Genomic DNA, 20,402 nt, shown 5'->3' on the forward strand with positions numbered 1-20,402 from the left:
TCATACACAGCCCGAATTCCAGGAAAGACGGAAATACAGCGGGAGACAGGAGAGAACTAATGAGAAGAAAAGAACTGCTGACGAGAAGAAAAGAAGAAACGAGCAAGTAAAGAGGCCAAAATGTAACCCATCGTCCAAGACACCCAGACTTACTGCAATCAAACTAGACCAAGCCCCCGAAATGGCCTCCGCATGCTCGCCGTCTTTCTGGCCCGAATATGTAAGCCCGGGTCGATCTAGAAGCTAAAGAGAACCCTTGTCGCGCATCCTATCCCATCCGGCGACCCGCGGCGGGCTAAAATGGCATCAATCTTCGGATTTGTATACGCGGTTGGCATCGAAGTAGTGGCAGACGGAGCAGTAGCACAAGTGCGTGTACCCTACTTACCTCTTAGTGCACCAAGAACTGTGTACCTACAAGTACAACTTTGTGTCCTATTCATGTTGCCAGTAGTAATATCCAGGTGCATTGGTCTCCAGATATCTTTGGCGTAGCATTCATGTTCCGAATAGGTCTCCGCTCAATTGGATCGTAACCCTTGCGGGAGGAGAGATCCGCCGCTAATGAGTATTACTGCTACCTACTACTAGTGCAAGCAGTGATACACGCATTCGGAAGCTTCCGTTTCCGTTCCGAAACATCAAACAGAGTCACATTTATAAGGCCATTACAAATTGCAAATCATGGCAGTTCCGATGATAATTGGGGGTGGAGCTATTGGTGTAGGCATTCACAAGTTGCGTTACTTGCAATTCTAGGGATAGTTTGCACTACTAAATAAGAGGCAGCTGAAGGATCATGTTGCCATTGATGTCTCTCTCTCTCTCTCCCCACAATCCGGCCCCATTTAGCGGCAAGCCATGTCCCCGTAGCGGTCAGTAGTGCTATAATCCCTAGGTCCGGACCGTAGCGCCGCCGCTGCCGCCGCCGCTCTCAGACGCTTAACTTTCGCTCCAGCTATCAAATAGTATCTCGCACATGTACAACGAGCGCAGCTGAACAGATACATGTACTAGGATCACTTAGTGTGAGCTCTACTGGTAAGTAGTTACATGAGCTAGCTTAGCTGTCAATATGATAAAAGACGCCCTAATGCCGAAAAGATGGCCACCGCCATGTGGCACGACAGAGCATCGCATCTCATCTCATCATAAGTGCTCAGAATCCAAGTTTCCAAGGACCCCCTTGCGTCCGCATCGCCGACTACCGCTCCCAGATACCAGGAAACCCAAAAGACCAGACTACTGGCATTAATATTGCCAAGACAGGTGCTGATCTTTTACCCATCTGTCACCCGCAGGAGAGCACGTGCAAGCCGCCCTGTGAGACCTTTTATTTCTGTCAACCCCGTCGAACGGCACATAAATGATGTGTGTTACAAGTGCGTGCGCGATTACGAAGTTTGAATGTGTGTCAAACCCGCTCCCAAGAACCGGGTCGAGAGATTGTAATGAAACTGCTATCCAACGGAGCCGCTAGGCGATACGGCCGAGACGGGCTCGGTTTGGCCGCATAAAAAGGCGACCCTTTTTCAGCCGAGTACTTACATTTGGTCTCGGATATGTTCCTCTTTAGTGAGGCCTGTAATAAACGACGAGAGGCGCGGGTGGAGCGCGGGCGGGTGCTCTCGTTGGTCCATTCGTATATCGAAATGTCCCTTGCAGTACGCAGGTGTTGGCTAGATCGAACGATAATCCCGTCATATCTTGAGTGATGGGCAAGCCGCTGATGCTAGTTGCTCCGTATTCGCAATTCCATTTTCCTCTGGATGTTTCTTTCGTCAAAAGGCGCTCATCGTCATGTTATCTTTGTGTTCTGAAGTATGAGGCCGTAACCGAGGGGGCACCGCCGAGTATCTGCCACGCATTTTTCATGGAAACTCAAATCAAAATTAGAGTATTTGGTATACTCAATTCTCAATCAATGGTAGACAAAGGTAGAATTATTAATTAAAATGTCGAGATCCTTAAGTGTCGCCACACAAAGTATAGATAGATCGCTAATGACACCACATTGTACAGAGCACTATGGCCTCTGCCCATAAATAACATGAAACGGCATGTACATGAGCTTGGAATCGTCAAAATAGGCCTGCCGGACTTCCATCAGCAGTACTTCTACCTGCTCTCGGTTCCACCCCAGGCCTCGTGTCAATGGCCCCAGAGCAATGGCCTGAATCCCATCCAAGAGTATGGTCCGCCAGTAGAGGCCGACCGTCTTGAGGACTTTATTCTTGGGCCAAGTCCCGATGGGCACATGCAGCACCCGCTCTGTAACATTGGTAAAACCGGCCTCTTGCATCATATCGGATATTCTGCCATTGGCTGCGGTATCCAGATCAATGCCAAGGGCTGCTAGTCCCTCTGATACGTGTTTCCAATAACGTGTAACAGGATGGTCTGGTGGCATCTCGCCATTACCATCCGGTAGGGCACTTTTGGGGGTGTGATGGATTTCTTGGAGCTCGATCCAGCCGCCAATTTTGAGATGTCTGATATATCTGTTAGCGACTGCTCTCCTGCAAAGGAAAAAACCGCAGGACAACTGACTCTATGGCCCTTCGAAATAGCTTCATCCAATCTCTAACAGCCATCACTGTGTGGCGAGAATGAATGTAGTCAAAATGGCTGTTGGGATGCAACCACGGCGATTCCACATCGTCTATCATGAATCGAACGTTGGGCGGTAGCCAATCCGGCTGAATAGGAGACAAGTCGATTCCGAGTATATGAGCGCTCAGATATTTGTCTCCCACTAAGAGAAGGGCGTTAGTGATTCTCAGTCTAAAAGAGTCAGAGTATTGTACAACATTGTTGATGACTCACTTTCAATGGGCCAAATTCCGGTTCCAGTTCCAATATCGAGGATTTCTTGCGGGTTATCGCCGATGGGGGCAAAGTGTAGCTTTTGGCTACACAGCAGCTTGACCATGGCGTGCTTCATATCCTCTCTCTCTTGCTCCACATCATCATTGGGGAAGTTGTACGTGCCTTCACGATATCGATGGTATCGCCGGCCATTTTCATACATGTAATCGCGAACGGATGACATGACAGATGTGCTTGCCGAGCTGGCAGTGTCACTATCATAGCCGGCATCAGAACCGGCATCAGAACCGGTGTCATCACCATGAACGGACCCGATGCTATCGGCGCTATCATCGGCAATGATGGCTTCTTCGGCTTGATCCAGTGCTTCTCGAGATAGTTCCTGCTGTTCCGCAGCAGAAAGATCTGGAAACATAGAGACGCCATTTGGATGTGTCAAGGGAGAGCCTATTGACGGTAGTCCTGTCGCGTGCTCCAGCGAATTGAACGTTTCAGGATAGCCTTTTGTTGGTTGTGTTGGTCCCGTCACTGTGTCTTTCTCAATGTCTTTCTTCAAAGCCAAAGGAGGTATAGCAGCATCGCCCTGTTCATGCCCGTATCCATTTCTATATCCGTTTCCATATCCATTCGCATTTTCAGTTGGCATAGCTGTCGGGCTATGCAAAAGATCGGATATCTTCAAAGCCGGCAGTTGATAGTTAACAGCATAAGGAGGCTGTGAGGCAGCGCCATATTGAGATGTGGGTTCGCGAGGACCATCATCGCCGTTAGTGTTGGCCGTGAAGCTATGATTCAGCCTGGAAGAGCTGTCCGTGTGGCTTGCGGTGCTCGTCGCGCCATTGGCGGGAGAGGGGGAGCGTGTCCTCTGAGACGAGCTCTTGAAGCCATTTTTGAGAAATCTGTCCATGGCGAAAGCCAGGCGAGTGAATCGCGGGATAAAGAGAGTAGCCGATATAATAGAAGAGGCAAAAAGATTGTGTGGCCGTGGCTTGCCGAAAGAAAGATGCTGAAAAAAAGTAGTAGTAGCTGTTGCTCAGAGGCCGGGCCGTGATTAAACCAAGTCACAGACAGTACTTCGATACATGTATTTAGCCCTCAGGTGGCTTTCCTGCTTGGCACAGAAGGCTCTTCGGGCAAAACACATAACGCTGTCTTTGCTCGGGGACGTGGAGGCTGCAATGTCTCGGGGATTCAGATTGTGGCCGCCTGGAAGGGGAAAAAAAAGCAATGAAATCGCTATGGTAGGCAGCTCCAGTGGCCCGCCGCAGCCGGGAAGGATTAATTGCCAGGTTTCAGGGGTATGTGAGGACGTGCTTGGCGGCTGAGGCACGAGATGTCAACATGTGAAAGCGACCTATTCGTTCTATCGACAAAGATGAAAGGTTGCAATCTCAAATGGGCTGCCCTTCTTCTTTCAAACGTACAGTACACAGGATGTGGTGATTCGACAATCAGAACGTTGAAGCAAGTGGAGAGAAGCCTAAAATAAGGCTCAGCCCGATCACGGTGCTAAGAAGCAAAGCAAAGCACTCGGTATTCGAATCGACGAGTCTAGAATCAAAGAGGGCCACTAAGATGTCGGGAGTGAGATGATAGATGATCGGGCTCCATGATATAATCGCCGAGACCAGCTGAAGGCGCCCTTGATGATACGATTTACAGCGCTCGAGGTCGATTCTAGTGGACATGCCGCCGCCTGTGGGGCTGGGCGGTTGGGGGATGTTTAGCACGAACAGCGGGTACGTAAATACCCCATACGATGCGTCACACTCAGATTTGAATCGGTGTTCCGTGCTGGTTAGGCACTTGTAAGCTGGCCAACAGCAGCCGCATCTGGGGCACATTATTACGGACTAATGCTGCCTTTTGCCGCGTTCTGTCCTCTTCTTTTCCTCTCTAGTGTTGAATTGAGTTGCTTGTTCATTTTCTTTAACTTTTGTGTGTCCTGTAGTGAGACTGGGGCACATGTCACCATGCGTGGCTGCGAGCGCCTTCTGTGTAGCATTCCGTATAAAGCCATGTTCTCAAGCCCTCGACACAGGCCATGCTCGACAGAATCTCGACAGAGTTCAAAGGCGCGCCTAATTCTCTCACAAAGAGGATGGGAGGGTGGCAAGCAAACTGAAATCTCTCAATTTGGTACTCCGCGTTCCATTGCTGCTTTGCTACTGGGTGATTCGTAAAATTGTGCCACCCAGAACCAACAACAAAAAAGCACCGAGAATAGCCTTCACCATGGCTCGAACCAACACAGCTCCATTGAGCAGAATGTGTAAACAAATACATAGGTAGGTACCACTAGGTGACGGACGCTTCATATCCACTCTGTGACTGTTGGACCAACCGTTTCTTGCGAGTAGCTGCGGCCTCTTCGGCCTCTTCCATTCGTCAGGCCTGGCTGCAAGGAGGATGTTGACCGACGTTTCATTCGCAAATGCATGAATTAGATTGAGGCTTTTGCTATCCGTTGCCGCCGGCTGGCGGAGGGTCTCATTAGCGGCAGATCCCTCAAGCCAGCCAGTTGACGTTTGTGTTTTCTAAACGAGTTTCTCAATCATAGGCGCCGATTTTGGAGAAGCGAGACCGCGAATGAGAGCGCTTTGAGCCCTGTCCTCACCTCACCTTGACTTATCTCACTTCGCTTCATCTGAACTCATCACATCCTAACTTGCTGCCCTACATACTGTACTCAGAAAAGGAAAAACTTCGTAAAAAATCAATAGCAGTTAATTTTTCTTGGTTGGCATGATCATCTTCAACTCCGTTTTCTCATACTAAAAGCCCACTTTTCATCGGACCTTGCCAATCGGCGATATCAACCATCATGAAATTATTAGCGCCTATCCACGGAACGGCATAGCAATATGTCGTACGGAACGCTCGTTATACTCAGCACAACATCTCGTATCTCACAACCCCTGCCTTCAACTCCAAAATTGTCGACGCACAGCACATCAGTCACATCTTATGCACCTCACATTAATTAGAGAAAGTTGCTCCCGTTACTACCAGCCCCTCAATCTCATGTCGCGCAGCAACGCAAAGGCGCCTCGCTGCGTTGGCAGCCCGTCCTTTGCTCCAGATGAAGTAATCCAGGATGGCCCGCGGCTCAAGCAAGCTCAGGAGCTGCTGGCAGCAAATGATCTGTACAATGCCAGCCGTGTGCTGCTTAGCCTGCCCGAGAGAGATACATTTACGTATCACGCCATGACAAGTGTCAAGCTGGCTGAGGTTCAGCACGTTGTCGGGTTGGGCGGCATCAATGGCCTGCACGCCTGGTATCGCGGTGAAGATGGCACGCCTGTAAGCGCTTGCTCCCTTCCCTCATCTCATTTAAGATTCTGTGGGCAATAAGCTGAATGAGATATTTCCATGGACCTAGAGAGACCCTCCACCTCTGCCGGATATCGAGGCGTATGTCTCTATATTCAGCCCCTCAACTGCCACGGCTTCAGCCTTGAAAAACTTTGAGACAAACGCAAAGAAGACGTCTATCCGCTCAGAGATTGCGAGCCATATCGCAGGGAAACGATTCATTCACCCGGCGCTGACCATGCAACTGACCATCCCCAAGTCAAAGAAGCCACCGAGTGAGAATCCGTACTTTGACTTTTGGGCCTGGTCATGCAGAAACTTGGAGTGGTGTGGGCCCTGCGCTTCATCGGAAAGAGTAGCAACGAGTCACCATGTGCTCCCCATTTTCATGCACCACTTTGGCTGTGCGACACCATCACACGAGGGCCTGGAGGTGTTGAGAATCCTGGCAGATGGTCGAGCTATTGCGGATATGGGCTCGGGTAATGGCTACTGGACGTTTCTGCTGAGGCGGTATGGGCTCACGGTGTATCCGGTGGACAACATGCAGAGCGAGTGGAGGGTCAACTGGATCGATGATACGGCCATCATAGACGGTGTGAAATGGCTGCGGAAGAATGACAATGGCAAAGACATGGTCCTCCTGTTGGTCTATCCCGTTGTCGGAGGGGGAGTCGGAGGAGGCGCCGAGGGCAGCTTCACGAGGGGCCTCGTCAGCGCTTTCCAGGGGGACACCATTGCGGTTGTCGGAACACAGAACCTGAACGGTTATACAGGATTCAAGGGCATGACGATGGATACATTCATGGAGCAGGAGCACAAGGAGTGGTCAAAGGTGGTACAGATTCCACTGCCGAGCTTTGCTGGCAAGGACGAGGCGCTGTATGTCTTCCAGAGGGGAGAGAGGGCGCCCAACGCATCGAGCTCAAGTTGAAGTGACGTGTCAATAGATGCAAGGAGTACGTGTATACTATCCATGTTGAAAAATTGGGTACAGGATATGAATGAATAGAGTAAAATAAAGTAAAACGCAGACAATGCGTACATGTACATGCATATATGTCACATCAAAAGTCGAATGCTAAGCACCTACCTATGAAGGAAGCCTACTAGTAGAATAGTGATATTTTTCCGGGCTATTTCAGAAAGAAAGAAGCCTGACTTTATATGTGTCATCTGATATAATCAATGGCCTGATAGTACCTGCTATCTCATATACAGGTGTTAGGCACCCTATCAGAGAAACTCACGATACGCTGGCGGGTTTCAAACACGGGAACTCAGTCAGCTTACTAAACACGATGGATCAGGTGTCAAACAGTAAATAAATTGCAGCAAATGAATGCTTCCTATCGCTCGTAGCGTTGAATTTCGCTTTTCCATGTGACGTGCATGAGGCTCTGCAGGAGTAATGGCGCTAGTTTCGGGTCATCGCGGCCTTTGCTGACGGACGAGTGAGTAGCGTAGCCTGTACATATTGATAGTCGGTGTGTAAATGCCACGGAATACTACTATAGGAATAGCAGAGATCAGCATACGGTATACGAATGCCTGCCACGGACCACTGAGTGTCCAAATGCATACGGCGTAGGTGGTGAAGATCGCAGAAATTGACAGGAGTGCTGTACTCACCTATTTCTCATACCCACCGCAGGCTAAACACCAGGATCGAAACTAACTGACAGGTTCCACATCGTTTTTGGGGGCTGAGCATCGGCACGGATTGCATCCATGGATGTCTATTCTATGGAGCTCGCAACAATAGCGGGCTACAAGGAATAACCATACGCGGTATGAGTTGCTCTAATGGACACAACCAAAAAACAATGTAGCATTTTCAGGGCGTTCAGGGACGGGGATGCGACGCTGTTCGCATGGGGCACGTGTTTACGAGTTGTAAACTCGTACTGGTGCCGTAAGCTACAACTGTGACGAAACAATTGATCGGCCTGTCCATTACGTCAAATGCGTGTCTCGTATTGATTTGTTTCAACAGTGCAGATACCTAGTTACTGAACACCTGGCAAGCAGCATTCCTCTTTTCTCTCAGCGGCAAGTAACAACATCAATCCGAAGCAGTGGGATAGCCTCTTGCCTAGGCTTACCACCTACCTAAACAGAGCCGCTGACACGAGCTTCTCACGGAGAATGGCCGTCCATGGGCTCTGACGCGCAAAAAGAGGGGCGCCCTTCAGCTGGCTCCTCAACCACTCTAGCGCCTGAACTGCCGCTGGCCCTGCACACCTGCAGCGGCTCTGGGCTCTAAGCACCTGTAAGGCGTAGCGCTCATGCAGGTGGCCTGTATCGCCTCCAGTTTATTGTCTGGGCTACGTGCTAGGTGCATATTCTCGCGCTGCAATGAACTGACTGGTCGTGTTTTCTCTACCTGGTTCTGTGCTCCGAGGCCCAGCCGTCTTGTTTTCTTCTCCTCCATCATCATCGACGTCGGCATTGCTGTTGTTGCTTCTGCCGCTGTAACTCTATCTCAAGAGATCCCACTACTACCACTACAACCAGACAGCCCACTACAATCACTGGTGGCTGTCATTAGCGGAGCACGGCCGGGCGTTTGTTCTCCAGCGGAAACAGAAACGAACCAATAATTGACACAAACTCACTTCCCGCCAGACGCCACCCCCCGCGCGCGAAGCTCCCGCCATGGACCATCCCGGAGCGACCATTTCCCTGGCCTCAATCACCAATCCCAGGGCCAGATCGAGGTCCCGCGACGGCCGCTTCATCGACGAGCCCAAGCCACAGCGGCCTGCGTACGGCGACTCCCGCGAGTCCAGCTATGTGTATGCTGACGATGAGCTGGATCGCAGATCTGCCCGTGGCTCCGGCGGCCACTTGCCCTACCCAGAGGACGACAAGCTGATTCACCTGCCTCAAAAGTACAGCCGCACGGAGGACGCCTTGGCTTACGGCCAGTCGCCCAGCCGCGGCCATCACAGCTCCAAATCGCACGACTACGGCAGCGACCTTAGGAAGCACTCTGACTCCGACCGCGAGTCCAGATCGCACCGACGCTCTCACACCTTGACCGTCGATGTTGATCCTCGCGATCGATCCCGTTCGCGCGACCGATCACGGTCCAGAGATGGCCGAAGCGGGCGGGATAGGTCTCCCCAGCCGCCCACTGGCCGTATGTCCAGCTTGACGGTCAACACCGGGCCTCGACAGGCATCTCTTTCGCTCGCAGCCGCGCCGGCATCCCCGCTGCTGGAATCGTACCGTGGAACATATCAGAATTGCTCGCCTATGCCGTCGCCTCTGTTGCTGGCGTCCAGGCACCCGGGCGATTTGCCAAGAATCGCGGACACCTTCTCACCGCTCTCTGACGGTGAGGGCGACACCAGGCTCAACAGGCGAGCTCGCTTTCACGATCCGCAGGACATTGCCTCTCGTCTTGCCCAGGCCCTCAAGGGCAGCCACAGACCGGATGTAGCGCCGGTCATTGAAATCCTACCCAGCCTGTCGCACGAGCAGGTCATGGAGCTCCGCGCCGAGTACAAGCAGATTGTGAAGACCGGCACGGACCGCAAGGGCGTCAACATTGCCAAGCACATCCGCGCCCGCTTCAAGGACGAGGATCCCCTCTTGATGAAGGCGTGCTATGCCGTTGCCTTGGGGCAATGGGAGAGCGAGGCCTACTGGGCCAACTTCTGGTACCAGGGCGACAAGACGCGCCGAGAGCTGCTGATCGAGTCGCTCATGGGTCGAACAAACGACGAGATCCGCCGCATCAAGGACTCCTTCTCTGACAAGAAGTACGACAACAGCCTGAGCAAGTGCATGAAGACGGAGCTGAAGGAAGACAAGTTCAAAAAGGCCGTCTTGTTGGTCCTGGAGGAGCGCCGCATGGAAGAGTACGACTATGAGGGCCGCAGACTGCCGCTTGACTACAAGCTCATCGATCAGGACGTCGAAGACCTGCACAAGGCCGTCAAGTCTGACAAGGGCGGAGAGACGCTGATGATTACCATTGTCGTGTCCCGCAGCGACGCCCACCTGCGCGCCGTCCTCAAGGAATATGAACACCAATACCGCAGCAACTTTGCGCGTGACGCGCTCAAGAAGAGCAACAATCTTGTGGTACGTATCAGTTTGGACGATCCTCGAGAAAGAGAAAGAAATAAGAAGAGAGACAAGTGAGTCAGTGCTAACAAAAGCTTTCTTAAATCTAGGGCGAACTCCTCGCACACATCCTCAACGGCGTCATCAACCGCCCCGTCCGCGACGCCCTCCTCCTGCAACACGCCATCACCGCCTCCCGCAAGGACTCGCTGCGCCGCGAACTGCTCATCTCGCGCCTCGTGCGCTTCCACTGGGACTCGTTCCACATGCAGGACGTCAAGAAGGCCTATCGCGAGCGCTACGGCCAGGACCTGCAGGACGCCGTGCGCGCCGCCACCAGCGGCGAATGGGGCATGTTCTGCCGCGAGCTGTGCATTGCGCGCATGCCCAACGAGATACGGAGGATGGATAATGCTCGATAGAGTTTATGAGAATCTGTTTTTATATAGTATTATCCATACATGTATATCCATAGTTATCATATCTTGGGGTAAGTAGCTGATGTTTACCTGGATGACAAAATGTTGGGTTTGATTTGGTATTATCCTTTGGAAAGTAACCAACATGGATTGGGAATGAAGATTGGAGAAACGTTATACACCACATGTCACCTACTGCGTGTCTTAATGAAGGATGGAATAATTCTGTTGCCCGTGTATCCAAAACATATATGCTCGTCTTTTATTGGTACATATCTATCTATACGGTTATCAAATCCAAGCCTCTAGTCAAGATATACACAGGCTATTTCTTTGAGCCCTTGCCTCCCCTTCCTCCCTTTCCTTGACTTTTACCCCCGCCTTTGCCTTTCCCGCCGCTAGAAGACCCCTTGTCCCCTCCACTCGCGCCGGCCAACATGACTCTCACCTTGCTGACCGATATGGTGTTGACAATCTCCTCCGGCTTAAGGGCCTTGATGAGCTCAATCTCTCTCGGCCACATCTTCTCCTTGTCTCGTCCGGCCTCGTCAATGACGCCTTTTCTGGCAGAGTCGGTCTTGAGACGCTCCAGCACTTCCTTGACCGCCTTGCCCTTCTTCACAGAGCCCGGCTGCATCTTAACCTTGTATTTGAACCGAACCAGGGCGTTCCACGGCGCACAGACGGGGATGACCTCAATAATCTCATCTCCCGCCAGCGGCGTGCCAACCAAGGTGTCCAAGTTAGTCGCCTTCTCAGCCTCATCAGGCTCCAGTAAGTCGAGGCCTTCATTCATCATAGCACGGCGGATTTCTTCCTGTTCCGCGACTTCCTTTTGCTTCCGCTCATGTTGGGCACGTCGACGCTCCTTCATGGCTTCCATTTCGACCTGCCGCTGGGCTTTAGCGGCCGCCTCTGCTTCGGCCCGCTGTCGTCCCACCGTGGCTCCAATCAAGGCTTCTGCTGTAATGCGATCCTCCTCATCCTGATCTTTGTATTTCTGGGCAATCTTTCTCGCTTTTCCTTTTTGTCCACGTTTCTGGCCTCCTTTCTTGGTTGTCTCTGAGGTTTTTGTTGAATGTGAGGAGATTTTACTGGGCGCCTCAGACACTTCGGTGGCAGGTTCAGAAGGTGCTACCTCGTCTCCCTCACTGCCATGCTCCTCTTCGTCTGCGTCTGCGTCTGCGTTTGCGTCTGCGTTTGCGTCTGCGTCATCTTCTCCCTCTGATGGCTTGTCTTCAGTGGCCTGCGCAGATGAGGGATCAGCTTCATCGTTGGCAGACTGATCCCCGATATCCACTGTTGACAGCTTGTCAGCCGTATCATCTATGGTCTCATCTTCATTTCCAGAGCCTTGAAGAGGATTTGCTCGTTTCTCATGACCAGATGGGTTTTCAGAAAACTCGTCGTCCGAAATATCTGATTCATTAATTTCCTCCTCGTTTTCCAATTCATCGTCGCCAGCAGTTGCCCCTTCTGCCGCTGTTGATGAGCTTTCGTCTTGTACTCGGTGCTTCAAATGCGAGCCTTTGCTCTGCTCACTAATTCTGAATACAAATCCTAAACCGAGCAGGAGTTGAGTTGGAGGCAGATAATTCTTCTTCCCCTGAATAATAAAGTTTCCAGCAGGCATAATTTCTCCTGTTGAAGCCGATTTGGATACTTGATCTGCGTTGACCCACCAAGCACCCATGCCCGCTTTGGAATCCCAAGCCTCCGAAGAGCAGACCGACAGTGACCCTGCTTGAGACAGAGTCGCTGGAGGAATAGGGGCGTCTGGCGTGTTTGGGTTATTCTTAATCACAATATTTGCCGCGCCACGTATATCGGCATGACAGTAAATGTCACCTTTCCGCAGATATCTCCTGTAGAGTATTTCGCTTTGTTGCGGGTCTTTCCCTCCGAGGACGAGATACCCATCAGAGGATATGAACCACAGAAATTTTTCAAACCACAATTGCTTGCGAATTGGCTGAAGAAGAGCTTTTTCCTGCTTCAGACCTTTTTTCAGATCTTCAGCAATCTTGTGCTCCGTACTCTTCAAGGCCTTGGTTGCCTGCTGCTGAGTCTTTTCTTCTTTGATGGCAGCTGATCTTCGCTGTTCATAATACTCTCTAGCATTGCTCCAGGGGCTAACGTTGAGGACAATGTCAACTGTTAGAAGCTTCGCGGGTTTCGTATCTTTCGTTGAAGCAGCTTCACTCGTACCCTCGTCCGAGTCGCTCTCGTCAGTTTCGTATGGGTTGGCTTCTTCTGCTTCATCTTCGTCCTCATCAAACTCTTCCTCTGCAAGAAGGAGAGTAATTGTGTTCTCGGACAATTTGAGGGGAAGATGGATAGTTTCGGCAACGGGGTTCTGTCGCTTCTTCTCTCGCTCAATAAGCTTCCCGATGTCTATCCAATCCATGCCCTGGGCAACAAGGCCATTTACCGCGTCCATGGCCTCCTGCACGCGCTCCACATTTGCTTCGATAGCAGCTGCTTTGCGGAGATTCATCGCCTGAGCGTCTTGTAGACCTTGGATCCTCTTGCCCTGTTCATGCCTAGCATCTTCAAGTTTCTTCTTGGCGGCTTCTTCTCTTCCAGTGAGTCGAGATTCTAACTTTTGGCCTTCCAAGGATGAGAAAAACTCGTCAACTGTTCTGTTGTAGCCTTCAAATTCAAGTATCTCAAATGACGAGTCTTTCTTGAACTTGTGTGGAACAAATGGATGGAAATCGTCGTAGAGTAGCCCTTCGCGCTTTTGAGACGCGTTCGCCTCGACTGGTTCGCTGGAGGAGGTCGCCTTTTTCTTGGCGAAGATGTATCCCGTGCAGGTGTCAGATGCGGTGATGTTCTCGACGATGTCACGAGCCTCAGACAGATGTTTTAGCAGTGCATCCAGCAATGGCTCATTATCAAGCACATCAGCAAGTTTAGCCGTGACATCAAAGCTATTCGCTTGCAGAATATTCTCGACCAAAGTAGGAGGTAGCTCTGTGATGGAAACTGCCAAGGCCTTCCGCAAATCACCACCAGATTTACCTTTGGGTTTCTTTCCTGAAAAAGTATTGGCCCCTGCGTTTGCTTCAGCCTTCTCTGCGGCAGATTTGAGAGCATCCCTTATCCTTTCTTTTGTCAAGGCAGGAATACCGCCATAGTTCTGCCTATTCTCGAGAGAATACTGCAGTCCAACCTGCTGTGCTTCTTGCCCCTCTCCCTCGCCAACATTGCGAGAAATCGCCAAGATTTTTAGATCCGCATCGGTAAGAATAATGTTTCCGCTCTATTCTAGTGTTAGCCTCGGGCCATTTAATGTTACATTTTGAAGAAGAGGATGCCGCAGCTTTCCAGTCTCTTTACATACCGCAAAAAACTCCAAAAACATTCGATATTGGCCATCGCTAAACTGGAATTCGAGGATCCTGTCGGTTCCCACTTGTGTAACTGCCGTCAGCCGTCTGGTCTTGAGATATTTGCGAAGCCGAGCTACAAAGGCAGATGGAGCGGCGGCAGTCGTTCGGGCAAAGTCGGTCAAATGGCAGCGAAATCCATTTTCTATCAGCAATTGCTGCTTGTTATCAGGCTTGGCGAATTTGAGGAGCAGAATCTTGGAGGACAGGTCGTAGACGTTTGCGAGTCGTAGAGTCACGAGGCTCGCCTGGAGCTCGTGCGCAATGACCTAGAGCAAGAGAAGGGCAGTTAGCGGGCAGTTTCAGAAACAAACTTACTTGAAGGGGAAACAGCAAAGTACCTTGACATCCAATGACGAGAATCTCTGCTTCATCCTGGCATTTGTGTTTGCGCAGGCTCAACCCTGTATCTGTAGAAAGCGAGAATTGTATGTGTGTATAGCAAGCTTGATGCGAAACTCTATCTGTTGCCGTGGGGCACGCATTTGGTTGGCCGCGGGGCAAGCTCTCAAGCTGTAATGACGTAAGCATGGGCATTATCGGGGCATCGCATAAAGATCGAGCCGGAGCCATGTAGCCTACTGTATGCTATAAGGCTGCGCAGAATACCCTGGTCGCTGTCACTGGGATTCTGAGGCAAACCCACGATTGGCGATTTCAAAAAAGGAGGGTCCAATTAACATCATACATGGCATCTATTGGGTGGGTGTTCATATTTTAACAGCTGCTGCACGCACTAGGATGAGAAAAGTTATCCAGCACCCTAGATATAGCCGCCTGGGCTATTGCTGGGTACTGCTACTAATGTTGCTATAGGTATCACTGCTACTACTGCTATTACTCCATGCGACCGCTGCTACTATGCCAGCTGCTATCGCTAAGTTTAAATGTATATATATACCTTATACCAGGGAATATCTACATGCGGATTGACTACGAGCATTTTGTAGAGCTACAGTTGGGGTGCTGGGTAACTTTTCTTATCAATTGGTATAGGTTAGGTAGGACCATGCAGCCTCTACTCAGTACATACGCTCAACTCCGCCGGCAATTGCAAGCTGAGCACGTGCAAATAAAGCTGGATGAAATCTGACAGCAGGGTTTGGAAGCAAGCACTAATTGATTGCCCTGCCAGTTGCAGAAGTTGGTGCGAATCCTGGCTTACGAGCGAGCAAGTCGTATTTACTAATAAAGCCTGCAGCAGAGAAATTAGCCTGCAAAAGGGTGAGACGCTCATCATTCTGATACGAGTGACGGACGCTGCGCATTACCTAACGTGGACATAACAGTCAAAAAAGGGCGCCTAGGGTTATTGGCGGCACGAGCATTCCTTGTGCCAGCTGCCAGCTGTTGTCGTCACTCCCTACAGCATCCGCAGCCCCTCTTGTCACCACAGACAATAACGCGACGGCCTCATTGACCAACACGATCGCAAAAAGCTGGCGCAAAGCGCAAAAAATCGACCACGCCAGGAGTCGAACCTGGAATCTCTAGAGATGATGATGAACCGAAATCTAGCGCCTTAGCCATTAGGCCACGCGGCCGGGAGGTGTTAGTTGGATTGACGGGTGCTCCAATGCGATCAACAAGGCTTCAGTTCTCGGACAAACTTCTGGGGAAATCAGCAGCTGAAGCCATTCGACCGAGGCACATGCGGCTGCGATTGGCCCCGCCGCGTCCAACCTGAGTGATCCAATCGAACGCGCAATTCAGCTTCATCCTCGGTCCACCCCCCAAATCATCGCGATTCGACGCGTCGTGGTGTAGCAGGCAGCCAGCACGGACCTCTTCCCTGCCACCTTGTTGGATGTCTAATATTGAAACACAAGCGGCATATCCTTGTTTCCCCCTCCAAGAAGAAGACATTGGCGATGGCGATGCTCAATCGTCACAGCAACCGAGATGAGTGAGGTGGAGATGAGGCGGGAGGCAATCAAGGTCCCCAGCATTCTGGGTATGCACGAGACGCCGATGTCCACCAGATCCATGCGGATGTTCAGGACAATTGTCCAGGGCCGGCTTGACAGAGGGAGCTTAAAGACACAGATCTGCCATGGATTGGGAACCGGGCGCCGTCGTGGCCAACTGCGAGGGAAATGAGCTGCCCGAAAAGCGGACCGTGGCCTGGCCCGCGACTGGACGACTAGCGACCAGCCATCTCAATCTGAGCTCGGTGCTAGCAGCCATGGCCCCTCTTGGCTGGAGCGATCCGACGAGGTCTGGCTTCTTCCCAGCACCCAGCCACGAAATATCGGGTACTACAGCGTCGATTGCAGCGCTCGCACCACGCCGCTACCATTCTGCAATTATCCTGCTGCATTAGCACCGAAACAGCGCCAGCCCAATGGCGGCATTACACGATATCAGGACGGGCGGCAGGGAGGGAGCGCCTTTACGTGCAGCGAACCGTACAGAGTGGTCTCAGGCGGGCGGCTCGCCCAGGCTGGCCAATGGCTGGCCAGTCCACGCAGCTCTCAGAGAGCGACGATCGCCTTGTCCGGCGAGCAATAGCCCAGAGCGCGAAGACTGAGCCCCAGCCATCTCTGTTTTCATTGCGCTGCTGCAGCTAAGACGGCATGTGCATCACAAAAGTGGGCGCTTCACAGTCCTCATAGTACAGCCGGCGTGGGCGTCGCAGGAATAGGCGATGGGCGAGATGCAGCATCAGCTCGGACGCAGCCTGCCCTCCATGATAAGCCAAAAGGCTTTTCCGGTGGCGCCATGTCTGTCGATTACCAGTACTGTACGACGTACGAGCAGCAGGTAGCAGTACCAGTAACGGCTCAAGCTACTCCCGGGTACGAGTTGCTGCTCAGCAAGCATAGAACGGGCTACGTGTACCACCGCTGCTCCTAGCTTCTCTCCCTCTCTCTGTGTGTCTCGCAACGTGCTCGGTACGAGTAAGCCGGTGAGGCTGGATCTGGGGCTATTGGGAGAATAAGGAAGGCCATTTAGGCCAGGAACCAGTCGCGCGCCAAAGGCTGCCCCGAAAAGCAACAGAGCAGAGGCACACACTCACGCTTAAAAATGGGCCGTCCTTGTAGCTGACCACGCTATGGGGGGAGCTACCACTCCTACGGAGTACCGCTACTGCTGCTGCTACCAGATTACATTACCGGTATATTGCTTGCTACCACTAGTGACACAGTAGCCATGAACATCAATCGCCGAGCCTGACTGGTCAATCAGCGGCCGATTCAGGGGGACGCAAGGGAATCAAGGAAAGCAAGGTGGCTGGGGAGCTCTTGGTTGCCTTTGGGGCCCCATCACGCTTACCGCTGGGTTGCAGCATCATATCCGACGAGTCCACTGGCGACTGGAGACTCTAGTACGCCTGAGACGCAGCCTCGAGAGGCCAGTGGACGAGATGCCTGCTGAGCTCGTTGGGCTTGCAGGGGAGTTGGATGAAGTTGGCTGAATGTGGAGTTGAAGGCGGAGACGAGAGGTCAGGATACGACAGGACTAATCCTGTTGTGATGGGAATAAACAATAACATGCCCAGACTTGGTGGCAGGTAAACATGGAGGGCCGATAGGCTTACCCTCCTTGGCAACGCAACACAACGAGCACGCCCACAATCGCAGGCGTGCCCCCCGACTTCAAAAAGGCCCTTCGAGCGACGTTGGTTCTGATCCGCCATTCCTTTCCTCCAATTATCTGAATCTCCAGCCAAGAAGCAAGGACAATTGAAAAGAAAAGACTCTCAGAGGTATCATATCCCTCTCTCTTTTCTTCCCTTTTCGAACTTTTGTTTCCAGGAACAGAAGCTTGAGATCCTTCTTATCTTCCTTTCGTGCTACTACGGAAGGTTGTATGAGAAGATTCTCTCGCGCCAGCGCAAGCCGCCAACCTGGATTTTGAAGCTCGAGTCCCCGTGCCTTTTAGCATCTTCCCGTCCACTTACAAGGACAACGAAGCAGGCCGCCCTCAACCTCAAACTCAAACCACAACCCACGAGGAGGTTCAAATCACCCTCCCTCAACACAAGCCAGCCGGACGGGAGGGTCAATTCTCTTCTCTCCCCCCAAGTGCCGATCTAGTTCCTCACCGTGGTGAACACCGCGTCGAAGAAGAGATCCGTATTACGCGCGAGGAAGAACGCCACCGCCGTCCCGGTTCACGCCACTCTGAACGCTTCGTAAAGGAAGAGTTCAAGTAAGTTGCCATCATTTTCTTATCTGTTTTCTCACGCCCCTCTGCCCTCTGTCTCTCCCAGGCCTCATTTGCGTGTGAGCCATTGGAAGTGAGGGAGGCGAGGGAAGGGGGGACAGGAGAAATAGCCGTGGGGAGAGGGAACCCGCCTGCCACCGGCAGCGCTGAAATTGCTCTTCGTATTCTTACAGTCTCGTTTTGCCGCGGCTTCTAGAACGCGTCAATTGGGAGTGGAGATGCGAATTGAGCACGGAGGGCGGCGGAGCTCACTATGGGGGAGCTGACAGCCGGGGGTGAGGTTCAGCTAGGGTTCCCAGCCATGCTATTTTATCCCGGCTCAGGGGGTCTAGTCCCGGCCCACAAGTGTTGGCCCAGAGACCAAGGCCAAGGAAGCTCAAGCACAAAAGGGAATCCCTCCAACTAACTCGAGTACTTTTAGATCTATTCCACCTCCTCCTCGCGACTACACTGAGACTCAGGTCAAGGTTGACTCTTCTCGCCGCCACTCAAACCCCATTGACGCTGCCGAGCGTGAATACCGAGAACGTTTCCGTCCTCAACCTCAACCCCAAAGCTCTACCGGTCTTGAACTAGTTCAAGTTCGCAAGCCTCGACACTCTCACCACCACTCCCACCACCACTCCGAGAAGCCCAAGGGTACCGAGTTCACCGTTGAAGAACGTACCACTGTCTCTCGTCCCAACTTCCGTGAGGAAATCAAGATCACAGAAGAAATTCGCGAGTCTTCTCCCGTTGAACAATCAGCCAAGATGGGTTACTACGATGATGAGGGTAAGCTCCAACTAACTTTTCTTTCTGTTGTCTGCCAGGCGCGTGCAAGCGTACGCTAACGCGTGTCGCCGGTAGGCCACCACCACTCTATCCGCCAAGGCGTAGCCAAGGCTGTGGACAAGCTCCTCCCCCATCACCATCACCACCACCATCACCATCACAACAACAACAAAAATAATAACACCACTACTGTCACAGAGCAAATTGATATTGTTGATGTCCACCACGATGCTAACACGCCTCACCGTGCAGCCGCCCCTGCCACCGAGCAGCAGCCCAACACTGTCTCCATCCCTTGCCACCACATCCGCCTGGGTGACTTCTTGATGCTGCAGGGCCGTCCTTGCCAGGTCATCCGCATCTCGACCTCGTCTGCCACTGGCCAGTACCGCTACCTCGGTGTTGACCTCTTCACCAAGCAGCTGCACGAGGAGTCTTCCTTCATTGCCAACCCTGCCCCCAGCGTTGTTGTCCAGACCATGCTCGGCCCCGTCTTCAAGCAGTACCGTGTCCTCGACATGGCTGACGGCTACGTCACCGCCATGACCGAGACTGGTGATGTCAAGCAGGGCCTGACCGTCATTGACCAGTCCAACCTGTGGTCTCGTCTCCAGCAGGCTTTCGAGTCTGGCCGCGGCAGCGTCCGTGTCCTCGTTCTCAACGATGGCGGCCGTGAGCTCGCTGTTGAGATGAGAGTCATCCACGGCTCCCGCTTGTAAGAACGCCATCTCTTGTCTCTGACAGGAAGGCTGTTCTATCCATCCTGTGGATATTCCAGGCTCGCTTTCTGGTCTGAATAATGTGAAAAATACCCCCATGGGCTTGGAAAGTGAGAGGGTGTTGTTGGCTTTGCTACTTTTACTTGGATTGGGTTGGGATGTACTTTGGATACGAGGCAGAGTGCCCAGTAGATAGGATCTACCCTATGTGTTGCACTGTAATTAAGATGGATTTCGTATAAATCTTTTGGTGTTGTGCCGAGTGAATTGTGTGTGATTAATCCCGCATGTACCGTGAAATTGCGTCCGTCCAATCTGCCATGTCGCGTTGCGAGCAGCTTCCAAGCGCGTCCAAGTAAGATGAGATTGCCCAGCTGAAAAGCGCCACTAACATGGGGGAGGCTCCACAAGTGGCCCTAGGCAGTTTTGTGAGAATTGATAGCGTCAGGGAGCTATTGCTCAGCCCCGCTGTATGCCGTCCTGCTTGATGCTGCTAATCGTATTACTAAGTGCAGTAGTTAGAGACGTCGAGCGTGTAGAGAGGTACAGCGATGGATGACGACGACTTCTGTCTGTCCCAACTGAAACAGTACAGGTATGTATACAAGAGCGCAGTTCTATGACACCCCAAAGCGAAGAGCAAGATGCTCCGGGCTGAGACAAGCGGCCAACGCGGGATCGCTGCAAAAAGAGATAGCGCTGCACAA

The 20,402-nt window shown here is 52.0% G+C and overlaps 5 protein-coding genes across 5 annotated transcripts; 3 read left to right on the top strand and 2 right to left on the bottom strand.

The window, feature by feature from the left end:
* Window positions 1-2,026: 2,026 nt before the first annotated feature.
* Window positions 2,027-3,736, bottom strand: TGAM01_v209980 (hypothetical protein; the record flags this gene model as incomplete). Its single annotated transcript, XM_018810900.1, has 3 exons — window positions 2,027-2,492; window positions 2,551-2,755; window positions 2,827-3,736. The coding sequence occupies 3 exons, from the start codon at window positions 3,734-3,736 to the stop codon at window positions 2,027-2,029; spliced, it is 1,581 nt and encodes a 526-aa protein (XP_018655888.1).
* A 2,117-nt stretch (window positions 3,737-5,853) lies between these two features.
* Window positions 5,854-7,078, top strand: TGAM01_v209981 (hypothetical protein; the record flags this gene model as incomplete). Its single annotated transcript, XM_018810899.1, has 2 exons — window positions 5,854-6,132; window positions 6,302-7,078. 2 exons carry the CDS (start codon window positions 5,854-5,856, stop codon window positions 7,076-7,078), a joined length of 1,056 nt encoding a protein of 351 aa, XP_018655887.1.
* A 1,724-nt stretch (window positions 7,079-8,802) lies between these two features.
* On the top strand, window positions 8,803-10,643 carry TGAM01_v209982 (hypothetical protein; the record flags this gene model as incomplete). The annotated part of the gene is made up of 2 exons (XM_018810898.1): window positions 8,803-10,239; window positions 10,332-10,643. The coding sequence occupies 2 exons, from the start codon at window positions 8,803-8,805 to the stop codon at window positions 10,641-10,643; spliced, it is 1,749 nt and encodes a 582-aa protein (XP_018655886.1).
* Window positions 10,644-10,965: 322 nt separating this feature from the next.
* Window positions 10,966-14,406, bottom strand: TGAM01_v209983 (hypothetical protein; the record flags this gene model as incomplete). Its single annotated transcript, XM_018810897.1, has 3 exons — window positions 10,966-13,905; window positions 13,987-14,301; window positions 14,374-14,406. The coding sequence occupies 3 exons, from the start codon at window positions 14,404-14,406 to the stop codon at window positions 10,966-10,968; spliced, it is 3,288 nt and encodes a 1,095-aa protein (XP_018655885.1).
* Window positions 14,407-16,085: 1,679 nt separating this feature from the next.
* TGAM01_v209984 (hypothetical protein) lies at window positions 16,086-19,695 on the top strand (the record flags this gene model as incomplete). The annotated part of the gene is made up of 4 exons (XM_024550687.1): window positions 16,086-16,287; window positions 17,953-18,187; window positions 18,624-18,976; window positions 19,052-19,695. The coding sequence occupies 4 exons, from the start codon at window positions 16,086-16,088 to the stop codon at window positions 19,693-19,695; spliced, it is 1,434 nt and encodes a 477-aa protein (XP_024404563.1).
* Window positions 19,696-20,402: the final 707 nt, after the last annotated feature.

The sequence above is a fragment of the Trichoderma gamsii genome (genome assembly GCF_001481775.2).
Source record: "Trichoderma gamsii strain T6085 chromosome Unknown Scaffold_54.2, whole genome shotgun sequence".
Lineage (NCBI taxonomy): Eukaryota > Fungi > Ascomycota > Sordariomycetes > Hypocreales > Hypocreaceae > Trichoderma > Trichoderma gamsii.